The sequence below is a fragment of the Mercenaria mercenaria genome, chromosome 7, assembly GCF_021730395.1.
Source record: "Mercenaria mercenaria strain notata chromosome 7, MADL_Memer_1, whole genome shotgun sequence".
Taxonomy (NCBI): Eukaryota; Metazoa; Mollusca; class Bivalvia; order Venerida; family Veneridae; genus Mercenaria; species Mercenaria mercenaria.
The window spans coordinates 57,095,144-57,121,724 of record NC_069367.1 but is presented as its reverse complement, the minus strand read 5'-3'; the positions used below and the strand labels follow the sequence as shown (position 1 = coordinate 57,121,724).

The 26,581-nt window shown below is 35.8% G+C and overlaps 1 protein-coding gene across 2 annotated transcripts in view; it reads left to right on the top strand.

Moving 5' to 3' along the window:
* LOC123554102 (uncharacterized) overlaps positions 1-26,581 on the top strand; it is a 62,725-nt gene that overhangs the window by 22,429 nt on the left and 13,715 nt on the right. The window contains exons 4-5 of one of the 2 annotated variants that reach the window (XM_053548466.1): positions 6,581-6,787; positions 19,000-19,176. In XM_053548466.1, the coding sequence (XP_053404441.1) occupies positions 6,581-6,787; positions 19,000-19,176 (384 nt within the window). The remainder of the gene's footprint in view (positions 1-6,580; positions 6,788-18,999; positions 19,177-26,581) is intronic. The other variant, XM_053548467.1, reaches the window with a different exon arrangement.

Here is a 26,581-nt window from a genome sequence, read left to right as displayed (position 1 = left end):
TGGGTGCAAAATCTATCGACAAGGATGCCTCTGCGGCATCAAGCGTTTATTGAACGCACTCCTTGTTTACTATTGCATATATCTTACTGAAAGTTCAAATAAATACTGTAAAGCATACACACAAAGTATGTGTAGGTGCTGGGCCCATTATACCCAAGGTCAAGGTCACCCAAGTTTTTATGCTTGGATTTATTTTCATGTTAAATTTTTTCAAAAGCTTGGTTTATAAAATATCTTTAGTACATTTAAAAGATAATGGTTTGAAATTAAAAAATATTTCTTTATAATCATCATCTGCATGACATGTTTGGTTAGAATCCTCATAACTCTAATTGTATTTTTGACATGATTATACCCCTTTCATCATGTTCATACTTAAAGACTTTTTGGCTACCCGTATCTTTGCTTTTAGTCCAAAAAATCCATGCATAAAAAGGGTCGAATTGTGCACCTTCTGTGAAAAGCATGAAACTTGGCACGGCAGTACATAAATATTATACGCTTCATTTAAGACTGGGACCATAATTTAGTTTACTAAGAAAATGGCAAAACAAGTGTGTGTATCCTGTAATAAAGCTTTGGAATAATAGTGGAATATATCTTACGCTTTGAATATGATTGCGATTTATATTAAAAAATCAATATGGCCTCCAAAATACAAGATGGCTGCCAAATATAATCTTTTATTTGAAAATGGCGAGATAATTGATTACGTCACGTAAAGGATGTTACTTGGAACAGTAATATATAAAACGTATACCCTTATATAATTAAGACCATCTGATTGAAACAAAAACCATAATGGTCATTATATTCCAAGATGGCCAGTACTACGAATCTATTTATAGATTACAAACTGACACTTGATTTTCTTTTCTAACGTATTCAAGCCATGTTATATACATATTGTGTGGACTGAAAATACAATTTTCTTATCCTAAGTTACTTTTATTGCTTGATACTAAACAGTTACGTAGGTGGACGGATAGCTCAGTGGTTTGCACACTGGCCTTCCAATCCTGAGGTTGGGGGTTCAATCCCCGGCGGCTACTCGGGAATTATCAGAAACGCTTTTCAGTGTTTCCCACCCAATTAGAGGTGTACTGGTCAGGAACCCAGGCAATCCTTGCGTGTATCAGTGCTATACACTGGGCACATTAAAGAACCAGGCTGTCTATTCGCAACGAGCTAGGCTAAGTTAGCCGGACAAGCCTGTATCTGATTTCTGATCTCTCTGTCGTGAGGGCTTTGTCTCACTCTGTCCCTCTGGTCAGATCGCTCTGTGTCTGTACTAGTAGAGGATGAATTATGCGCCCTGTGTGGCTGCATTTGAACTATGTAAAGCGCCTTTGAACGTGAAATTGATCATGAAAAGGGCGCTATATAAATCTGGTATAATAATAATAATAATAATAATAATAAAAGCTGGTTTCTTTTGTAAATGTGATTTTTTATGCCCCCGAAGGGAGGCATATAGTTTTTGAACCGTCTGTCAGTCTGTCGGTCTGTCCGCAATTTTCGTGTCCGGTCCATATCTTTATCATCCGTGGATGGATTTTCAAATAACTTGGCATGAATGTGTACCACAGTAAGATGACATGTCGCGCACAAGACCCAGGTCCGTAGCTCAAAGGTCAAGGTCACACTTAGACGTTAAAAGTCATTTTTCATGATAGTGCATTGATGGGCATGTCCGGTCCATATCTTTGTCATCCATGGATGGATTTTCAAATAACTTGGCATGAATGTGTACCACAGTAAGATGATGTGTCGCGTGCAAGACCCAGGTCCGTAGCTCAAAGGTCAAGGTCACACTTAGACGTTAAAAGTCATTTTTCATGATAGTGCATTGATGGGTGTGTCCGGTCCATATCTTTGTCATTCATGCATGGATTTTAAAATAATTGGGCATGAATGTGTACCACAGTAAGACGACGTGTCGCGCGCAAGACCCAGGTCCGTAGCTCAAAGGTCAAGGTCACACTTAGACGTTAAAGGTCATATTTCATGATAGTGCATTGATGGGCGTGTCTGGTCCATATCTTTGTCATTCATGCATGGATTTTAAAATAACTACGCATGAATGTGTGACACAGTAAGACGACGTGTCACGCGCAAGACCCAGGTCCGTAGGTCAAAGGTCCTAAACTCTAACATCGGCCATAACTATTCATTCAAAGTGCCATCGGGGGCATGTGTCATCCTATGGAGACAGCTCTTGTTTTAAATAAAAGTTGCCCCGACCCCCACCTCCTAAGAGGCCATAAGTAAAACAATATATAAAATTCCAAATGTATTCACATATTATTTTACCAACTACTTTCACGTGAACGTTTTGTTCATATTAATAAATGTTTTGAGTAAATGTTTGTGATTACAAAACATTGTGAAACAATTGACTTAGATAGGTATATAACAGGTGCTTTTAAGGTCAATAATGCTTATGTTAGTGTACAGTGCATAAAGTAAATATGAAAACTGTTTTTGTATTGATATTAGTTTCTTTACAAAGTTGAGACAAAAAGTAAAAAAAGAACCATGCAACATAGACACAGATGTATACATGTAGTTTATAAGTTACTAACAATTATTTTAATAGTACAATTCAATTTCCAGTCCAGATGTGTATAAAAGGTATATAAAAGTTGTTAACTACACATTCTAATATCCAAATTAGTTAATTTGCACAATAAAATACTTTTTGTAGATAGTATATTAATGTGAAAGAACTATCAATTACTGAATTTGTGCTATTGTCAATTTATTGTTCTGTTTATAAGCAATCTTTAATTTGTGCTACTTACATATCTAATAATTTGTAAACAACTTGGCCACCTGCTGCTATGTATTGTGAGTTATATTACTGAAATTACTTTACCATAACCAAACATGTTTGCATCATTTTCTTTCCGCATAAAACAGTAGTAATAATATGGCTAGTTTTTGGTCGTGGATTCAGTGTTGTTATATTTTATTGTTCGAGGATCGTGGAATGCATTTAATATCCGCTATAATAGAATTCCGCTTAAGCCGATGCTAGGTGGCGTGAGGAGAGTTGCACTACCCATTACCTTTCATGAACAGACTCAGTCAAACCGAGTCTGCTATTATTTTGTATGGTTGTTTTCTCATAATGCGTCCAAAAGGTCTTATAGATTTTATAACTATGGCATATAGTCTTGCAATATGACATTTACAGTAGGAAAAATTAACATCTGTATAATGTTAGGTTTCTTCTAATGAATATAATAAGCATGTCAGATGTATGTTCACCTGATAAGTAGGGTATTAAAAAAGGCTTTGTCTCATATGCCCAGAAACTGCCAAACATCCACTGCAATGTCCTGCAAAACTGATCGAATCACAGTAATGCAGACTTGAGAGAGAAAATGTACCACTCAATGTACATTATCAAGGCTAATGCCCACCACCACAGTCACAAGACTGCAGTTACGGCATACGAACCGCTACTGTAAGCAATCGCTAAACAGATAAAGCGAAATAGACCAATAACATATGGTGAGAATAAGGCTTTGATTACACCGGGTGAATTGTATTATCAAGATAGCCATATGGAAGCCTATTTGTGACCTGCTAGACAATAGTAGATGGACTGCAGACTAAGAATCAGTAGACATCTTGTTGTGTTTTACATTTGACCTCACCCAGCTGTTCACGAAGGCCAACTTGGACACCTGAGACATCCTTCTCAGAAAAGAATCCAAACATGTTTCTACATTCTGCCCAGTTAACTGAAAAATTTCGGGTTCCCTCCATGTTGGGTAGTTTGCGGTCAGAAACAATTCTAGAACTACTTTCAACACTTGATAATCTGTCTATGAGTGTCACATTAACTGAAGCATCCATAATTACTATGGGGCTGGAATTTTGAACAGACTGAAAATGGGTCCCACTAAGGGTTTATCGAGTATTCACCATAGGTAGTCACACATGTAAAGGTTTTTCCAAGACTTTTCAACAGATGTGACATCGTATGGGAAATCTACTAGTAGGATAGCTGATCCGACCACATTATTCTGTTGTGAAAAATGGAAGAAACCAGCACCTGCCTTGAAAGCAACACCTGGGGCCGTATTCATAAAGCATCTTAAGTATAAGAAATTGATTATTTACTTAATAAGTATTACTTAGGTTAGAAATTTATTTTACTTACGTATATTTGTTATTCATAAAACAACTTAATAGGTAATTCTTGTTTTTTATTGTGGACGAAAACATTAAAAAAACAACATAGAAACAACATGCACAATTATATTTAAAGTGCTTTTATCTGAAATCAACACTTTAATCGTACTCACCACGCTATTTTATGTTCTGACTCAATAAGTCATTTCTTATGTATCTTAAGTTTTAGCTAGAACTTAAGTTTTTACTTAGACTTAAGTTGAAATCACCACAAACTTAAGTAAAATCTTAAACTTAAGTCAAAACTTATACTTAAGATGCTTTATGAATATGGCCCCAGGGCTTACAGTGTGGTATCTGCGAGATCCAAGGGTAGTGTAATATTGCCAATATATGAGTAGTTTATTGTCTTTTCATATGGCAGAACATGTGCAACAGAAATATTGTGTCAGTACTGCCATAATGGAGGGACAGCAGCCTTACTGTGACATACCAAAAAAGGGGTACTAAACATTGTTATTTATCCGTCTCCTCAATTATTATTTTGTAAATGTTTCATTAATTGCTGCAATGAAACATTTTTAAAATGAAAGGGCAGATTAAAGCTAGGGTCAGTCAATGACAGAAGAACAACATAATTATGCCAACATGAGCAATCAATGCTGTATATGGATAATCCAATGGAAATTACTATGACCTATTGTATATACATGAGGTCTGGTGTACTTTCCTTCTATTTTTCGGCCATTTTGGATTTCATTGGTCATAATCATTGATTTATTTACCCAATGTACGTGTTAGATTTTTATGAGCATATTTTACCAATCTTTATACCATCATGCAACATATCACATTATTCACACAATATGCTCAACTGACGTAAGATTTTCATGGAAAAATATTTTATGGTGGCCATTTTGAATTTTATTGGCCATATCAAATTTATTTATTCAATGTCAGTTTTACAATTGTTTGAGGAGCACATTATACAAATATATTAACTACCATGCAATGCTTCAAAATGTTCACAGTATGACCAAGTCACGCACAATTTTCTTGGAAAAATATTTTGTGGCAGCCATCTTGAAATTTGTCGGCCATATTGAATTTGTTTATCCACTGTTAATGTAAAATTGTTTGAGGAATGTACATCACAAATATATGTTCTACATGTACCACGCAACGTTTTATTATAACTTTCGTATAATTCGTCCATTTGAAGAGCGATTTTCATGGAAAAATTATATTATGGCGGCCATTTTGGATTACGCCGCCATATTGAGTTTCTTCTGTTTGCAGATAGATTTGTTTGTTTTGTTTTGGGTTTAACGCTGTTTTTCAACAGTATTTCGGTCATGTAACGGCGAGCAGTTAACCTAACCAGTGTTCCTGGATTCTGTACCAGTACAAACCTGTTCTCTGCAAGTAACTGCCAACTTTCCAACATGGACTAATGATTTCAGACACAATGTCGTTTATCAAATAGTCATGGAAAACACACGCCCCGCCCAAGGATCAAACTCACGATCCCGCGATCCGTAGACGGACGCTCTACCTACTGAGCTAAGCGGGCGTTTGCAGATAGAGCTTATTTGTACCTAAATATTACTTTCTGCTACTTTTTAATTTTTTTTTTTCTCGCCATGTATACAATGCTAGAGTATGTTTAACGAAAATGATAATTATGGCGGCCATTTTGAATATCTACAACCTGCTTTCCACTTGAAAATGAATAACAATACATCCATCTACAATCATGCCAAGTTTCATACTTTTCACAGAAAGTGCACAATTATTTCACCAATTTCTTGGACTATTTGATATAACATTAGTACAACATAAAATAATGACTTGAAACTTAAAATGTATCTTTATCATCATCATCTGCATGTGTGGCAACAATAACACTGATGTGTATTTATGTCTCCCACCACACAGTGGTGTGGGAGACATATTGATTTACTCCTGTCTCTGTGTGTGTGTGTGTCTTCTGTCACAAAGCTTGTCCGCACTGTAAGTCGAACATTTCTCATCCAAACTTAACAAAATGTGTCTGCCAATAAGTGCTCGGCCAAGTTCGATAACTAGCCAAATCGGCCTAGGCACTTCGGAGTTATGGCCTTTGATTTACCAAAAGCACTCAGACTTCTTTTGCAGTTTTACCCCTAAACCGGCGCCTATACTGCTAGTAGTATAGGCGTCCTTTTGGTGTCAGGAGTGCATTAAGTAAACAGTATATAAAGACTGACTTCCTATTTAGATGATTAGGCAGTTGTGGGAGACATGCAGTTTTCTCAAAAGCATTTCTAGTTTTCTGCGAAATTATGCCCCTTTCATAAACAAATTCCCAAGTTTAGCAAATCGTACTGTTGATTTTACTCTAAATCTTAAATAGATAAAGCTATGTTATATTTAACAACACTTGTTATTACAGAGGCTCTGAATTATCATCAGCATTGTGTTCATGGGGAAAAAGGACATTTCCCTTGTTCTGTATGTGGGAAGGTGTTTAAAAAGGAAAGGGAGTTGCGTCATCATTCTAACACTGTTCATCAGATGCACAGACAATTTCAGTGTTACGTGTGTGGAAAGAGTTTTAAGACACATCACTGTTTGGACAAACATGAGATTATTCACACAGGTTTGTTCAAGTTAAGTTTCATAACAAGTCTCCAGTTGGTCCTAAAACACTATTTAACTGTCTGGGTAGCCTAGTGGTAGAGCGTCCGCTTCGAGTGCGGGAGGTTGTGGGTTTGATCCCTGGCTGCGTCATACCAAAGACGTGGTCTGGCCTCTTCTCTCATACCCTCGTAACGATGGATTCTATCAGGAATGAGGTGTCGAGAGTGAATAATATAAGTTTTAGAACTTCTTTCACAGTTGACATAGAAGAAATTATGTATAACTGAAAACACCATTTTAGCTGGACTACTTGAAGTATATAGGGAAAGCTATCCTCACTTGCATCCATGTTCAGACTCCTGGTTAAAGGTTTGATGTTTCTGTCAGTCTGTAGTTACTGAAATGTGATGCTTTAAACTGTGATAGTTGCATGCTCCTGATCATCTTCCACATCATCTGACACAATGTCCATAACTCCGACATCAATACCAACGATTCAAGAAAACATTAAGCAGATGCATTCATTATGCAAGTATTTGAAAATCAGTGCTCGGACCACTGTTACTGTTGAAATCAAACATTAGTGTCTCTAAAATGCCAACAAAGACCAGGTGTCATGCTGTATTATATGTCCATTTGCTGAATGTTATAGCATGAAGACCACATCTGATTGCTTCCTGTGATAAAGTACATTAAGGTTGGAGTTTCTCCTGCTTTCCTTGAAGATAATCGGTCATTTCATAACAGGTGGGTATACACTCTTAACGATTAGTTCTACAGTTGAAATACATGTATATCCAAACATACAAGTTGTTGAAGAATGTCATGTTTGACAACCATTTTCAGTGCTGTGCTGCAAACAATATGTCTAGTTCTGATCCAGGGGTTTTCCTTTGTTCTGTTTTTGGGTGGCAGGCATTTAAAAGCAATCAGGTCACTGTGCAGTATTTGTTTGGTTGGCAGTTTTCTGTATAGATAATTATGCATAAAAATATTCACAAAGTAGACCAGTTTATTTGAAAATGATCAAAGAGAAATCCACACACGGTCACTTAATAGGAATTATATGTAACAAATGTATAATGCAAAGACTTGTACTTCCTAGGGCTGTTTTATGTAGCCACTAATCACATAGTAGAAAAGTTTTATAATAGAATGCATTTACATAGCAAAAAAGTTTACTGTGAAATAATTTAAAATCGTCAAGCCAAATTTCGTGGTTTTTGCATGAAAAGCTATTTCAGAAGGATGTAATTTCGTGGAAAATGAATTTTGGAAAGATAAAGAAAAAAGCTTATATTTTTGTTTTTATAATAACAAAGAGACTATAAACACTGTATAGCAATAACTAGTCTATCTGCACAGGTGTTATATTTCAGGTTTCTGCAGAAAGACACCCAGTGTATTTGTGACTTTTGTCCCAGGTCCTCTCCAGTATTCTGACAAAATGTGTATTTGTCCGAACCTAACTCTGATCCAACGAAATGAGTCAGTTAGTCAATTAAATTATTTTGTTGAGAAGATATTTGAGTTAAAACATACAAATTGATAAATTTTGCCCAAGGTTCATTATTTCCCTATATGCTTCCATGAAAGATACCTGGTTATAGTTCTTTGAGGTACACAGCCTAGTTTTAATATGAAAATTTTCTTCGACACGCTTTTTCTTTGAGGATTGCTTGTCTCAAACAGTGTTTTATTTCTGTGTTTTCTTACAGCACATTTTTTTTGTTTAAAAATTGTTTTACAATATGAACTAATATTTTACTGCAAGTAAAAACACATAGAAATATTTGATATGGAAAGATTGCGATATGGAGATATGAATTTGTGGGTCAGCTAACCACAAAACCCACAAAAAGTTATGCACCCCCCCGCAGTATATAATGATTTCACAATATGGGGTACTTGAAGTGGTCATTAAATAAAAGTCACTTAATACAGGTGGTCACATGTTCAATCTCAACTGTAATACAAGCCCTCCAGCTTAGCTCAATAAGTAAGAGCGGTGGTCTACGGATCTCGGGGTCCCGAGTTCGATCCTCGGGCGGGGTGTATGTTCTCCGTGACTATTTGATAAACGACATTGTGTCTGATATCATTAGTCCTCCACCTCTGATTCATGTGGGAAAGTTGGCAGTTACTTGCGGAGAATAGGTTTGTACTGGTACAGAATCCAGGACCACTGGTTAGGTTAACTGCCCGTCATAACATGGCCAGATATAGGCAAGAGCACATAACTCCATCAAGGATTTTGGCTGAATTATGGCCCCTTTTGACTTAGAAATCTTGGTTAAGTTTTTCGTACCGGTTCATATTTAGACAAAGTCTTTTGAGATAAAGCTTTGAAACTTTCAGCACTTGTTTACCATCACCATGTCCAGTTATAGGCAAGAGCACATAACTCCATCAAGGATTTTGGCTGAATTATGGCCCTTTTTGACTTAGAAATCTGGGTTAATATTTCGTACAAGTTCATATTTTGACAAAGTCTTTTGAGATAAAGCTTTGAAACTTTCAGCACCTTTTTACCATCACCATGTCCAGTTATAGGCAAGAGTACATAACTTCCTCAAGGATTTTGGCTGAATTATGGCCCCTTTTGACTTAGAAATCTTGGTTAAGTTTTTCGTACCAGTTCATATTTTTTGTAAAGTGTTTGAAATATGGCTTTGACACTTTTATCACTTGTTTAGTATAATAGTCTCTATCTGTAGGAAAGAGAACATAACTCTGTCATCTATTTTGGTCTGAATTATGGCCCTTTTTGGACTTTGAAATTGGTTCTGTTTTCATACAAGTCCGGATGTTTTGTCAAAGCTATTTGACATAATTATGGCTTTTAAACTTTAAACACTTGTTTATCATTATGATTTCCATCTGTAGGCAAGAGTACATAACGATTTTGACTGAATTATGGCCCTTTTTGGACTTTGATATTGGCTCATATATTGCCATTTAGTGCAAAACTTATCGAAATCAAAGTAATACAGGAACATTGTTTGTCTAATCGATTTATTTCTTTTGTCTGAATATCAGTGGAAATATTTTGACCCCATTCTTCAATCAATTATTCGAATTGTCGAGCGCGCTGTCATCAGACGTAGTGACAAGGTGAGCTTTTGTGATCGCCCTTCATCTGTTTTCTGTCCGTCCATCATCTGTTCACAATTTTTTGTGAACACGATAGAAACCACAGTTTGCAATCAAGTTTAATCAAACTTGTTGAATTGGCCTAATATCTCTGTTCCTTTGCAAATCTGACTAGATCCTGTCATGGGTTCCAGAACTGTGGCTCCTTCAAGGGCCAAAATTTGCTATTTTTGTCTTGTGAACACGATAGAGACCACATTTTGCAAATGATTTTAATAAAATGTGCACACAAGTTGTATTTGCATAATATCTTGATTTCTTTTGAAAACTGGCCAGAAGCCATTATGGGTTCCAGAGTTATGCCCCTTTAAAGGGCCAAAATTTGCCTTTTTTGGCTTATGAATGCGATAAAGACAACATTTTGCAATCATCTTGCACATAATTTGTATTGGCATAAGTTCTTGGTTCCTTTCGAAAACTGGCCAGATCACATAATGGGTATCAGAGTTATAGCCCCTTAAAGGGCCAGATTTTGCTATTTTTGGCTTGTGAACACAATAGAGACAACATTTTGCAATCAACTGTAATCAAACTTGCACACTTGTATTGGCATAATATCTCGGTTCTTTTGTGAAAACTGGCCAGATCCCATTATGGGTTCCAGAGTTATGGCCCCTTAAAGGTCCAGAATTTGCTATTTTGGCTTTTGCAGCCATATAGAGACTTCATTTATTGTTTGATTTGATACAAACTTGCAAAATATTTTCAAGAACAATAAATCTTGGATTCCATGATGAAGCTGTCAGATTCAGTCATAGGTTCTGGAGTTATTTTATATCTGATTACCTCCCATGATTTTAATCAAAATTTATATCAGTAAGTACTTATAGGACATACATTTGAAATTTCATTATTGTCATTAGTTGGCCAGAGACGATCAGGGTAGATAATTATGGACTTTTTATCTCAAATTACCTCACTTTATTTCAAATTAAAATGGGAATATCTCCATAACTAATGAAGATACTGATCTGAAATTTCATTTATGCCATCAGATGGACTTGGACAATCAGTGAAGATGCATATTGACTGAATTTATGACAAATTACCTCCCTTTATTTTTATATGAATGAATCTAATGAGATTGGTTTGAAACTTTATTTATGTCTTCCAGGTTAAGATGTTTCTACTTTTACTTACATTTCTAGTATATCAATGTAAAGGCTTGTACTCTGTATCTTCTACATGCATATACCAATGCATGATTACCTCCCCTGATTTTAATAAAAATGGATTTATCTCAGTAAGTATTTGTAGGACTCATTTGAAATTTCATTATTGTCATTAGTTGGACTGAGACAATCGGGGTAGATGACTATGGACTGATTTTATGTCAGATTACCTCCCTTTGTTACAAATTAAAAATTGGTATATCTCTGTAACTAATGAAGATACTGATCTGAAATTTAATTTATGCCATCACATGTACATGTACTTGGACAATCAGTTTAGATACATATTGACTGAATTTATGACAAATTACCACCCTTTATTAGCCCACCATCATCAGATGGTGAGCTATTAAAATCTCTCTGCGTCCGTGGTCCGTCCGTCCGTCATTCCGTCCGTCCGTCCATCCGTTAACAATTTCTCGTTATCGCATCTTCTCAGAAACTACTGGGGGGATTTTGACCAAACTTTGTCAGAATGATGTATTGGTACCCTAGTTGTGTCCCCCTGAAAATCAGACTGGTTCAACAATTTATGAGTGAGTTATGGCCCTTTGTTTATTTCTATATTTTACATAGATTTATATAGGGAAAAACTTTGAAAACATTCTTATCCAAAACCACAGAGCCTAGGGCTTTGACATTTGGTTTGAAGCATCATCTAGTGGTCCTCTACCAAGATGATTCAAATTATTTCTCTGGGGTCAAATATGGCCCCGCCCTAGGGGTCACATAGTTTATAATGACTTATATAGGGAAAAACTTTGAATAACCCCTTGTCCAAAACCACAGGGCCTAGGGCTTTGATATTTTGTATGTGACATCATCTAGTGGTCTTCAACTAAGATTGTTCATATTATACCCCTAGGGTCAAATATGGCCCCGCCCTGGGGGTCATGGTTTACATAGACTTACATAAGGAAAAACTTTGAAAATCTTCTTGTCCAAACCACAAAGCCTAAGGCTTTGATACTTGTAATGTAGCATCATCTAGTGGTTCTCTACCAAGTTTGTTCAAATTATCGCCCTAGGGTCAAAAATGGCCTCGCCCCGGGGGTCACATGGTTCATATAGACTTATATAAGGAAAAGCTTTTAAAATGTTCTTGTCAATAACTACAACTTTCAAATTTGGACCACATGTATATTTTTGAGTGGCAAGATGAACCTTGACATGAGTTGACCTTGATTTTGACCTAGTGACCTACTTTCACATTTCTGTAGCTACAGCCTTCAAATTCGGACCACTTGTATATTTTTGAATGGCAAGATGAACCTTGACATGAGTTGACCTTGATTTTGACCTAGAGACCTACTTTCACATTTCTGTAGCCACAGCTTTCAAATTTGGACCACATGCATAGTTTTGTGCACTGGAAAAAACTTTGACCTTGATTTTGACCTAGTGACCTACTTCCACATTTTTGAAGGTACAGGCATCAAATTTGGACCATATGCATAGTTCCGTGTTTCAAAATGAAATTTGACATTGATTTTGACCTAGTGACTTACTTTCACATTTCTCAAGCTACAGCCTTCAAATTTGGACCACATGCATAGTTTTGTGTACCGAAAAAAACTTTGACCTTCACATTGACCTAGTGACCTACTTTCACATTTTTAAGGTACAGGCTTCAAATTTGGACCACATGCATAGTTTTGTATTCCGAAATAAAATTTGACCATGATTTTGACCTAGTGACCTACTTTTACATTTCTCAAGCTATAGCCTTCAAATTTGGACCACATGCATAGTTTTGTGTACCGAAATGAACTTTGACCTTTACATTGACCTAGTGACCTACTTTCACATTTTTAAGGTACAGGCTTCAAATTTGGACCACATGCATAGTTTTGTATTCCGAAATAAAATTTGACCTTGATTTTGACCTAGTGACCTACTTTTACATTTCTCAAGCTATAGCCTTCAAATTTAGACCACATGCATAGTTTTGTGTACCGAAATGAACTTTGACCTTTACATTGACCTAGTGACCTACTTTCACATTTTTGAAGGTACAGGCTTCAAATTTGGACCACATGCATAGTTTTGTATTCCGAAATAGAATTTGACCTTGATTTTGACCTAGTGACCTACTTTTACATTTCTCAAGCTACAGCCTTCAAATTTGGACCACTTGCATAGTTTTGTGTACCGAAATGAACTTTGACCTTAAGATTGACCTAGTGACCTACTTTCACATTTCTGTAGCTACAGCGTTCAAATTTAGACCACATGCATAGGATTGTGTACCGAAACAAACTTTGACCTTGACATTGACCTAGTGACCTACTTTCACATTTCTCAAGCTACAGCTTTCGAATTTGGACCACATGCACAGTGTTGTGTAAGGAAATGAAATTTGACCTTGAGGTAGTCAGTAAGTCTTGAAATTTGGAACACTCAAAAATGGCACATTGGTGGGCGCCAAGATCACTCTGTGATCTCTTGTTTATTATGTAAATGAATATACGTTAGCAGCTTCTAATGAGATATTTAAGTCTTCCAGGGTAAGGAATAGTCATGCTAGTACAAAAATGCAGAATTTGAGCCAAGGACCCTCAAAGTTGGTATGGAGATTGGCCCTGACTAGTATGTGACCCATAGGTCAAAAGGAACTGTTACAAGAAAATATTCATCCTGATGATATTTTATGTGTATGCCTATGTTATCTATGTCAAAACTTGATCTTATCATTAAGTGCAATGGTACTCAGGTGAGTGATATAGGGCCATCATTGCCCTCTTGTTTATTTCTGTGACCATTGAGAAAAGCAGCAAATTATTTTTTTTGCAGAAGTAAAATCATGATTTATGACTCTAATGCATATTGTTCTTGCATTTATATCTTGATGGCATTATTGATGCCAGAATCCTAAATTTACATAACATTTGTCAAATTTCATAAAACTAGTTTGTTTTGTGATAAACACTTGTAAAGATTACACATCCGAAATGGTAACCATTCATTCGTGGACAATAGATTGATGCAGAAGTACAATGGATACGGTGTGAATAACTAGACAGGAGACAAAAAAACTTGTGTGATTAAGATAACAGGTCATTATATTAAGCGAAGTTTATTTCTGCATAAAAAAATTCTGCTGATAGTTTAAATGCGTGAACTTATTTCTGCGTGATGGCCTCAACCACAGAATAGCCAGAAATAAAAACCCACAGAATTAACCTGTTATATGGTATGTGCAAAATACAACAGCTACTATAATCTGTCACTGCATGGCTGCAGGGCTCCAGAATCTGGTCTTAAAGCCAACGCACGTGAGTTCGGTACCGTATACATGGCAGACACTTATGATGTTTCCTCATTCTTTGACGGAATTTTATAAAATACAATGCGTCAGAGCGATTTCCTCGACACATATTCTCTGCCAAACATACTCAGTATTTTAAGAATACTCTGCCGCGGACCGAATGGGTACGTTACGTGAAGGCTGAGATCGAACTTCCCGCATGTACAGTGCCATAAGGTCACGCGCGTTGGCCACAGATATTTCATTACGCTGGCGTTGTACTTCAACAAGCAGCTACATTCTATAAAATTCTCTTCTGATGTAAACAAAATTTCATTTTGAAACATTTTTTAAAAGACCGATTTGATAAACAGCGCCACTCCGGTTTTCTTTATCATTCGTGTTTGCCAGTCCATTTTTTTTTTTTTCTTTCTTTTATTTTTTTATGTACAGTCGGGTTGCAAAGACGATTTTCTGTACTTGTTTCAACTGGAGTCTCAACAAATGAATCATGTAATTTTTAGAAATCAAGTAATTATAAAAATTACTTAAATCGGTTTCCCTGTGATTTCTCATTAAATGCAGTGACTATTTGATTTTTACCTGTGATCAAACATGTAGCCTTTTGAGAAAAAAAGACATCCGTCGGATTCTAAAAAGAAGTGGATCCCAGTCGAAACCATTTGGATCCAGTCAGAAACAATTGGAAACCAGTCAAAAATGTTTAATACATTGCAGTCTGCAAACATTAAAGGATGTGCCGCGCGAGCACTTATTGCGTCACGTAGTGATGTTCCGATTGTCGCCGACAATCGATTGTCGATCATTTAATGAGTCAAAGTCGCCGACATCGATTATGAACTTGCATAATCGATTATTTGACACTTATGCTAGTTTTAAGCCTATTCAAGAGTTACGCGTCTTTTTGGCGGTATTTCCTCTTTAGGTTCATTTCTTTTCCACTCTTCAAAACGGAGGCAAAGCATACTGCATTCAGTCGGGAAACACTGCTTTCTATAGTTTTGTCGGCCATAGTCCAGGCTTTGCACCACTAAAATTATGACTCTAATATTCTGACTAAAGGTTAGGGTTAGGTCGACTATGGCCACAGTGGTTCGTTTGCCCTATGGAAAATAGCCTTACCCCATTCAGTCAAAATAATAATGCAAACTAAACTATATTCCCCTATCCAGGGAAGACTATACCACCAGTGTGGAAGTAGTTTGGATTCTACAAGATATATGAAGGTGCAGCAGCGAAAGAAAATTAAAAAATGGGGATTGTTGTTTGCCGATTATGCCTTAAAGACCGCAAATAACGGTACCCCTCCCACGTTAGTAATGTAGGTTGATTTACTTCACAGTTTCAATTAGCACTGTGCTTCTAGATATTTTTAATATGCAGTTGTAGATGTGTGATTTTATAAACAAGAAATAGTTATAAATAGAAATAAAAAATTGGAGAGCATTGAAGTTTGAACTAATAATAAAATGTACAAATAGGGACAAAAATAGCATTTTTATTGAGGTGTGTTAGGTCTTAGTCTTAGAGCATGGTCAGTTTCTCAGGGAGTCCTGATAGTCCCACAGACGTTTGGGTGCAAATCATATAAAAAAGCCACATTATACCTCAATAAATAAAAGATACTTTTTAATTAGCCACATTGATATGTGCATATAAGGGCTAAAACTTCACACACAGATTATATTACTCCTGCTAAATATATGCTAATACAGTTAGTCAAGTGAGCTAATGTTTAATACGTAACAGAAGGTTCAGTGTTACAGTCCGATTATTTTCCGATTAATCGCTCGGAAGGCCTTTCGATTATATCCGATTTTAATAATCGATTATCATAATGCCGTCCGATTATCATCACTAGCGTCACGCGCTAATTACGGACCGATCAGACCGTTTGACACTTTTATTGATTATCTGAGGGTGTGACCAACAGTTTCCTGCTTGGCAGGTCATCGTGTATTGAGATTTCAGACCGAAAATTATTAAAAATAAATCATTTTTACGGGACCGATTTTTTTAATTTTTTCACTCCAGGAATCGGTCTGAAAAGTCAAAAATCGGTCCAAAACCGACAAACCGGCAAATTTCCGGAGCCCTGTTCCAGATAATTTTTTTTTGGCCTATGAGTATTTACTCATCATAATTCTTGCAAATGAGTAAAATGGTAAAACCTGAAATTGACTAGGAGTAATTTCACTCCTGAAAATTTGTAACGGAAGTTGATATTTTAAATCGACACTGCTTTAAAATACACTACATTACCATCAATATTAATTCCCAACAATTTGATTTATGCACGCATTGAGTGTATAATCTAGTTTAAGGAGGTAGGTTACCTTGTTACAAGGGTAAATTCAAATTAGTTGAACCGCAGCAACGTTTTGTATTTCGTGTAATATGAAGTTTTAACTGCTAAAATCTCAGTTTCGTTTGTCTCTGTCCCTTCAAGTTCAATTTTTATCCAGGTTTGAAGAGCATGACCCTCCAAAGGTATTTCATATTGAAAGAAGAAGGAAAATACGGATATTTAACACTTTTCAGTGTATTTTAGTTTCATTGATATCCGTAGAAGTCAGCATAATATATAATTTAACTAGTATGCACATTAGCTTTCTAATATAAGCTTAAAATGTATATGTCGTGGGCCTCATGTTTCCATGGTAACGCATTTTCTCTCATTTTTAAACAACTATGTATAAAAATAGGGGTTTTCGACGGCTTCAGTGCCATTTTGTTAATGACTAACATGGAATATTTGGGTAATATTATTAGCAAAATACCAAGCACTATACATGGTACCCTGTTTTTCTTAAAGTTTAAAGTAACCATGGCAACAGAGATGTTTAAAAATGGCTTATATCTTGCTTTTTGTTGTAATTTCTTATAAAATAATATTGAATAAGATTATCTTTCTAGTTGATGTAGCTTTAAAACATATTATTTCTAACGTAAGTTATATTTTCGTGTTATCTGCATTTATTCAAACAAATTTCTAAGCTTAGAATACTTACAGCAGTACCCCTCGTCTGGCATTTTTCATGGAAAACTCGTTCAGCATGCTACTATTATTCTCATGGATATTGTTGAAATGAAAATAAAAAGCCGAAGCTGTGTTTCTTAAATAGACTAGTGTCAACGCTTTTGAAATTTACATTTAGATACATAGGTCACGGGCTTCGTTTCCATGGTAACATCAATTCAGTTCAAGAAACCACAATTTTCTACTGAAATTTGAACAATTTTAGATCTTAGTTTTAGTATATAAGTAACAAATTATCAACGGAACCTGAAAAATAGGTATTACAAATCAAACTGCTAGATTTTTTATTTGAAAATGACCGTAACAAGTAACCTCTCACCCAACTATATTCCAAATAACATTGGTTACCATCATCCATTTTCTTACATTCCGCATAACATTTCAATATAACTACATAAAAGAAGCAAAATATTGATTATTATTCAGAGCAAAAGACGCATAAAAAATATCTCAGCAAATAATGGTTATTTGAAAATAGTTTGAATAAAGAAAATGCACAGAATTACGTACTTTCAAGATAAAAGCTATTAATTTTGCGCGGTAACTGACACGTAACGTCATGACGTCAATGACGTCATTTTAAGGCAACATTGTTTTGAAGCGTTTCTGCGGCAATTTATTCATTATTTCTGCATTATTAAACCATAAAGCGTCAGATCGAAGACAGGTCTATGATTTGTTTTCAGAAGAATGAATATACAAACACATTTAGTTTGTCGTAAACGTCGTCGTAAATCGTCACGTTAGCTTCCGGTTGGACATGCGCACATACAAATATAAAGGTGACCTACCTCCTTAACCTAAGTTTATAGAGTACCATTCAATGCCTGTATACGTTCAATGTGGCAGAATGAATGGCAATCGTGCTGTTATGTAAAGCATCCAGACGATTCAGATTTTGTTTACGCTTTGCCTATTAAAATGTCATTGCATGCGTTTCTGTAATTTCATGTACGTTTTTATACGCTAAAAAATTAGCAGACATGCGTATATGCATTATTTCAAAGCATAATTTACGCTAATACGCATCTTATCTGGAGCCCTGATGGCTTAAAATTATTAATGTAGCTTTATATCAGTTTATATTTAGTGAAGTTAGATACATTGAATGAGGATTCTCAAAATTGATAAAATATTTCATGAAACATGAGCATTGGATTCCATTCATAATTGATCCGCGCCAAGAGAAAACCAACATAGTGGCTTTGTGACTAGCATAGATGCAGACCAGCCTGCGCATCCACACAGTCTGGTCAGGATCCATGCTGTTTGCTAACGGTTTCTCTAACTGTAGTAGGCTTTGAAAGCCAAAAGCATGGATCCTGACTAGACTGCATGGATGCACAAGCCGGTTGCAAAGCCACTTTGTTGGTTTTCTCATGGCATGGCTCAGTTATAATTAATCTTTGTATAATTTGAAGGACTTTCAAACTTCTAATCAGTCAGTATCAACATGTATATTTAATGTTTTAATTGCAAATAGTTAAAAGATTAAAAAGTATTGGGAGGAAAAGTTTTGTTAAACTTTTAAAACAGATTATATACTTTGTCTGGAATATCTTGAAAATACGTTATAAATCATTAATCTATTTTTGCAGGGTCAAGACCTTTCAGCTGCAAAGTTTGCAAAGCTACCTTCAAGCGGGCGGATCACCTCAAAGTTCATATAGATCAAATCCATGATCTGACGGTGTTATGGGTTTGTTCCATCCCTGGGTGTGAATTAAGATATAAAACTAAAGCCCAGTTAGAGGTCCACATACAAAGACATAAAGGTACTTTTGTAACTTTTAAGTTTGACTATATGAAGTATGTAGAGCTGTCCTACATGACCTGGTGTTGGTGTCCTTCCGGGTCTGCACTTGGGTTACAAGTTATGATGCCTTGTACTTTATCTCTGTAATTGTTACATGGATTTGTTTAAGACTTAAAATAGTTATTTCTCATCATCACCCACATCATATGGCTCAAGGGCCATAACTCTCACACCAATATTTCATGAATAATCTCCCCTTTTTACTTAGAATTTCAGGTTAAAGTTTTGATGCACTTTCACACTATCTCAGTTGTTACTAAATGGATTTGATTAAAGTTTAAAATAGTATACCAAGAATTTTCAAAATTGTGACATGCGTAAGCATTCTCTGAAGATGGACGACTACCATGTTAAACGTTATCTACTAGGTGCCACAAGAAAGACTTGCCCGGTAGTCACGCTTGAGATGCCGTTTATAGTGAAATAAACGAGGTCAAAGGTCATTCGGTGCATATATTTCCATGTGTGTCACATAAAATACCTTGTATCTTGGTCATTTATTGGTGTAGAATAACAACAATGAAGCCAGGGCTTTGTACATTTATTTACAAACACTTAATCAAACATTTTCTCATTTACATACTTATGAATATTCACGAAAACTTAAAAAATGGGCAGATAATTCGTTAAAAATGTTATTATTAAATGATACAAAGATACAGTCTTCACTATTTGTGTTTATAGATGGACAAAAATAAGCAAAATTACATTTGAAACATTACTTTATATGAATATATATCTGTTTGTATCATTATTTATTGTTTGCAAGAGTAAATACTGACAAAAGTGGGTGGGGTATATTAATCATGAAAAAACAAATATTAAAAAAACTGACAATATTTACATTTCTCAAATATAAGCCATATTTTGTGATAGTAAGATATTTCTATTTTGGAATAATGTTCTTCATAAATGTAAATTAAGAGCTTTTCAGTTCATTTGCATACTCATGAATATTAATTGAAATGTATCATATATGCATTTAAAACGTTCATTTAGTACACATATATCTGTTCTTAACCATTGATAAGAATCTTATCAGTTTTATAAATGTCCAAGTAAAGCTTGTAAATATTCCATGCATTAAGAATATATATTATTAGTATTTAACACTTATACAAATACTGCACAACGTAGTTTACACAGTTCAATCTTGCTCATAGCTAGTCTTTTTTCTATACACAATACCATAGGACTTTGTTTTAAAAATGTCACAACTTCATTGTCATTGTTGCCTTGTACATTTCTAAAGTTGGTATATAAATAGCCTCGCATGCAGATTCAAACATACAAATTGGTTGGGTCGGTAGCATTTGCACATTTAACTGCCACATTTCGTCTTGCAATCCACACTAGTTTATGATATGTTACGTTAGGTATTATAGGAATACAGTCATACATGTCACCCGTGGTATCCTTTGTATGCATGCGAACTTAGATCCATTATTTTACGCTATCGATGCAAAATTGTGAAGCGTAATTAGTATGTATATAACTGGCATATATGTATAGCTATGATGGTCTGTCTGTATAAACATGATACACATGTTGTCAGTATGTATAACCCAGATACCCAAAATGTTCTGCATCTATACCTAAGGTACCGACAGATGCTTTTTTTATGCCACGGCCACTCAAAGTGTATCTGTATGTATCACTAACCTGACCTGTATGTTTATCCATATCACTTACCCAGAGTGACCTGTCTACCTTGGATACATTGCCGGTATTTATGTATATCAAGGATATCCGTATTGGCATACATATACTGAAACTGAAAAAACTGAAACTGCTTTATTTGATTAAACGCCTTATTTTACACATAGTATATTCACTGACGTTGTACATTAAATTAAAAAAAGAAGAAAAATTATGATAAATTATATACATAATGGTATCAAACAATGAAACACGACATATTTGACAAAATTACTGTACAGTGCAAATTACAACATTGCCCAGGTATAGCAACGATGGTCTGCCTATATAGCCCAGATAGCCTGTATGTATACCACGAGAGGCCTGTTTCTACACCTAGGATGCCCATAGCTTTTTGTATATATAACCAGGAAAACCTATATACCCAGTATACCCAGAGTGGTCTTTATGTATAGCAAGTTTACAAATAGCAGTACCCAGGACCCAATAGTGGTCTGTATTGATAGCCAAGAGGACCTGACAGTAATCCAAGGATACCCAGATAGACCTGCCTTTATACCTAGGGTATACCGATGGCCTGTATTTATACCCAGGATATTCAGTGGTGACATTAAGTAAACAGTCAGGATTTTTGTATACCCAGGATACCCCAGAAAGGCTTATTATGTAAAACCGGGATGTCCATAATGGCCAGTATATATGGCCACGATGACATGTTTGAATACCCTGGCTACACAGAGTGGCATGGCTTTATACCGTGGATACATAGTTGACCTGTCTGTATACCAATGCCATCCAAGGTGACCTGAATATATAGCCGTAATAGCATGTCTATATACCCAAGATACACAGAATGGTGTGTATGTAAATCGAAGATTCCCTTAGTAGCCTTTATATACAACTGTAAAGCCAGGATGACATGCCTGTATACCCAGAATATCCAGAGTTGCAAGGAAACTCGGTTTGCACATCTGTATGTCCAGAATACCCAGAATTGCCTGTCTGTGTATTTAATATACCAGTATTTGTCAGTATGCATACATGTGTAGCCAATATGACCTGTCTGTATGCACAGGATACCCAGATAGGCCTTTCTGTATATCCATGACCTATATTCATTGCCAAGTTACCCAAAGCGGACTGTATGTATAGCCTGTATGCACAAAACACACAGAGTGGATGATTGTATAACTATGATACCTAAAGTCGAATGTACATGTATGTATAGATGTATACCCAGGATAATTTTCCTGTATAATTAGGATACCCATTTTATCTGTCTCTGTATCAAGGCTACCTATTGTTGTCTATATGTATAGCCAGGTTTTCCCTAGATGTCTGTATGTATAGCAATTAGGGCCAGTCTGCATACACAGGATACCCAGAGTGACATGTCTGTATACCCTCCACAGTTTGCCAGTCTGTATCTTAAGAATATCCATAGTGGCATGTATGAAAAGCCAAGTTTGCCTGCTGATATGCCAAAGATACATATTTGCCTTCACTATACCACTAAATACGTTTAGTGCCCAGTCGTTATACCAAGTATACTATTGATACTAATTTAGGCTATCCTGTCTGAAAACCCAATATATATTTTAAATAGTATATCGTTTAATTATCGGTCAAAATACCTCAAAACCTTACATAAAACCTTTTGTACATTCTCGAGTAAAGTAGAAAAACTGAACATACTGACTTCCTGACGGTTATTGTGAAAAGTGGCTGTCTTATTGGTTGTCTGAGATGGTGTCAACCTGATTTAAAATAGTAACGTTTTTCAATCATAATACTGTGCTAAACTACATAAAACAACTATGTAAACTCTATAATGTATGCAAAGAAACCTTAACATATTGACATTTAGCAGCCATTTTGAAAAAAAAAGAGCGCCATTTTGGTTATCTGAGGTTCCCTAAATTGCCTATGGTATTATTATCAGTTGTATTTATCAATCTAAATATTGCAATTAGTTACAGTAAAACTTATGTAAACACTCATATATATGCATACTTTTTATACGCCCCTTTGAAAAACGGGACGTATTATGGGAACGCCCCTGGTGGGCGGGTGGGCGGGCGGCGTCCACAGACCTTGTCCGGAGCATATCTTCTACATGCATGAAGGGATTTTGATGAAACTTGGCACAGTTGTTCACCATCATGAGACGGAGTGTCAAGCGCAAGAACCAGGTCCCTAGGTCTAAGGTCAAGGTCACACTTAGAGGTCAAAGGATACAAGAATGAAAACTTTGTCCGGAGCATTTCTTCTTCATGCATAGAGGGATTTTGATATAACTTGACACAAATGTTCACCACCATGAGGCGGAGTGTCATGCGCAAGAACCAGGTCTCTAGGTCTAAGGTCAAGGTCACACTTAGAGGTCAAAGGATACAAGGATGAAAACCTTGTCCGGAGCATGTCTTCTTCATGCATAGAGGGATTTTGATATAACTTGGCACAAATGTTCACCACCACGAGACGTAGTGTCATGCGCAAGAACCAGGTCCCTAGGTCTAAGGTCAAGGTCACACTTAGAGGCCAAAGGTCAGATACAAGAATGACTTTGTCCAAAGCATTTCTTCTTCATGCATGGAGGGATTTTGATGTAACTTGACACAATTATACACCATCATGAGACGAAGTGTCATGCGCAGTTCCCTTCTTTCGAATTACTTCCCTTTGTTGTTACTGTAAATAGCTTATATTGTAACTTTTTCATTACTAGTCATAGGGAAAAATCGAGACCACTTTTCTGTAGTACAATATGCATGCTACATCCAATTTTGAAGTGTATTTTGACCAGTCTCTACCTGGTAAAGATTTTTGTGAGGACTTTTTTTTTTGATTTTTTTTTTTTTTTTTTTTTTTAAGATTAACTTCCCTTAGTTGTAACTATAAATAACTTATATTGTAACTTTTTTATAATTGACCGTAGGGAAAAAACAAGACCACTTTTCTGTGGTACAACATAGATGTTACTTTCAAATTTTAGGTGTATTTTAATGTATCTCTACCTGGTAAGGAGTTTTTTTGTGGACTTAGAAAAACAAATGACTTACAATGATTACTAAACAACCACAAAATTAAAATTCCATTTGCAAATACAGGTGCTAGAGTAAAGAAATTTGCTGTGAAGGGCGTATATTGTGACATTCTTGCACTCTTGTTGGTGGTTGTTTTGGTCGCCATTTTGACAAAATGGCAGCCATTTTGGCTGTGTGACATAGGTTCACAGTTTGAAATAGCCGGCAGATATGTACCTAATACAAAAGAATTGCCTTGCTTTTGTGAAAACAACTACACAATTATGCTAAAGATAACTGTTGGCCAGAAGTCAACTCAACCCGCCCACTTCTAGCAGTATCTACACATAAACACTTTTGATGGCGATATAAACAGTTGCGTCTATCAAGAAATGAGTATCCCATATATCATTTGTTACCTTTCTGTTTTCAAATCAAGAAAATTATATATTAAACAATGAATACTGTACAGCTGTACATACATGCCAATTTTTATCGTAATTTTGTACAATTTTGTCATTTTCATTAATATGCAAATGAGCTAATTTGCATATAGTGATTTTTTTTCATAGTTAAATACATTGGCTTCAATTAAATACCATTTTTGCTCACTTATTTAATCAAAATGGCGAAGATATGATGCCGTCTAAGTGAAATTAGTAAAAACTGCACTTAATGACCTTTGGCCTAATTTCCTGACCTTAATTTGACCTTAGAATTGTGACTACCGGCATCAATAAACTACTTATATCATATACTTTACATATAACACATAAAACTTTCATCTTCACGAAATGCCTACGTAGGTGTTTTCCAGCCACATGAAAATAATTGGTAAACTAAAAAGGTTGTTCCACCTTAAGTCATCTACATCATTGACACAAGATCTATAACTCTGGTACCAATATTTCATGAATTATGCGCCCCTTTTACTTAGAATTTCAGATTAAAATTTTCATGCACTTTCACCCTTATCTCAGTTATTACCATATGGATTTGGTTCAGACTTAAAATAATCAACGGCATCATAACTCACATCATATGACACAAGAGCTCAAAAAACTCTTGCGCTAATATTTTATGTATTATCCACCTTTTTACTTAGAATTTCAGATTAAAGATGCCCTTTCACTCTATCTCAGTTATAAATAGATTTGATTCCAACTTAAAATAGTTGTTCCACCTTATCAACCACATCATATGACTGGAGGTTCATAATTATCATTATTATTATTATACCAGATTTATATAGCGCTCTTTTCATGATAAACACGTTCAAAGGTGCTTTACATATGGGAAATGCAGCCACACAGGGCGAGAAATTCATCCTCTACTAGTACAGACACAGAGTGATCTGACAAGAGGGACAGAGTGAGGTAATTAAAGCCCCCAGAACAGACAGAGAGAACAGAGAGAGATACAGGCCTGTCCAGCTAACTTAGCCTAGCTCTTTGCGAATAGACAGTCTGGTTCTTTAACGTGTTGTATAGCACCGATACACGCAGAGCTTTCTTTCCTGGAAAGAACCAGTACAGGCCTCTTAGTCAGGTGGGAGACACCCAAGAGCATCTAAGAAATTTCCAGTTCCTCGACAGGGATTCGAACCCCAGACCTCTGGATTAGCAGTCAAGCGTGTTACCACTCTTTTACTTCAGATTAAAATTTTTGTGCACTTTCATTCTCTCTCAGTGTAACTAAATGGATTTGATTTATTATTCCACATCATCACTCACATCATATGACACAAGGTGCAAAAGTCACTGATGCACCAATATATCATGATTTATCCCCCTTTTTGCTTAGAATTATACTTACTTAATGTCCTTTATCTCTATTATTAATTAATACTTTTGACACAACTGCAGCTATTATCCAATATCTTCATTCTTATCGGAGTCATAAAACACTCTAATGACAGCTCCAGCTTCCTCAGATGTGCCCAGTTTCACTATCCAGCATTGAAATAGTCGAGTGCACTTTGTCCTGTGACAGCTACTGTTTCAAGCCTGCTTTCTTTTACTGAACATTTTCATTGTGTATTATGATAACTATCATAATGTTTTCTCCCAGTGTTTGTGAAGCATTGTGTCTAATATGTCTGTGCTTTATAATCTTAACTGGTTTTTACATTATTTGTCATATTAAAGGAGACGATATACATTCATCAAATGTCAGAAATGTGGATTCAGGATCAGTGTCATACTTATAAGGCACAAATCAGGTCCACACTATATTTTTATCCTGGGATGAAGTCAGAGGGCTATAGTTTTGGCATTGTTCTTCCATCCGTCTGTCTGTTCATCCATTAACAATTTCTCGTTGTCGCATCTCCTCAGAAAATGCTGGGGGGATTTTGACCAAACTTTGTCAGCATGATGTGTTGGTACCCTTGTTGTGTCCCCCTGAAAATCAACAAGTTTTTAGTGAGTTATGGCCCATTGTTTATTTTTATAATTTCCATAGATTTATATAGGGAAAAACTTTGAAAATTTTCTTGTCAAAAACCACAGGGCCTATAGCTTTGATATTTGGTATGTAGCATCATTTAGTGGTTCTCTACCAAGATTTTACAAATTATTTCCCTGGGGACAAATATGGCCCTGCCCCAGGGGTCACATGGTTTATATAGACTTATATAGGGAAATACTTTGAAAAACCTCTTGTTTTTAACCACATGGC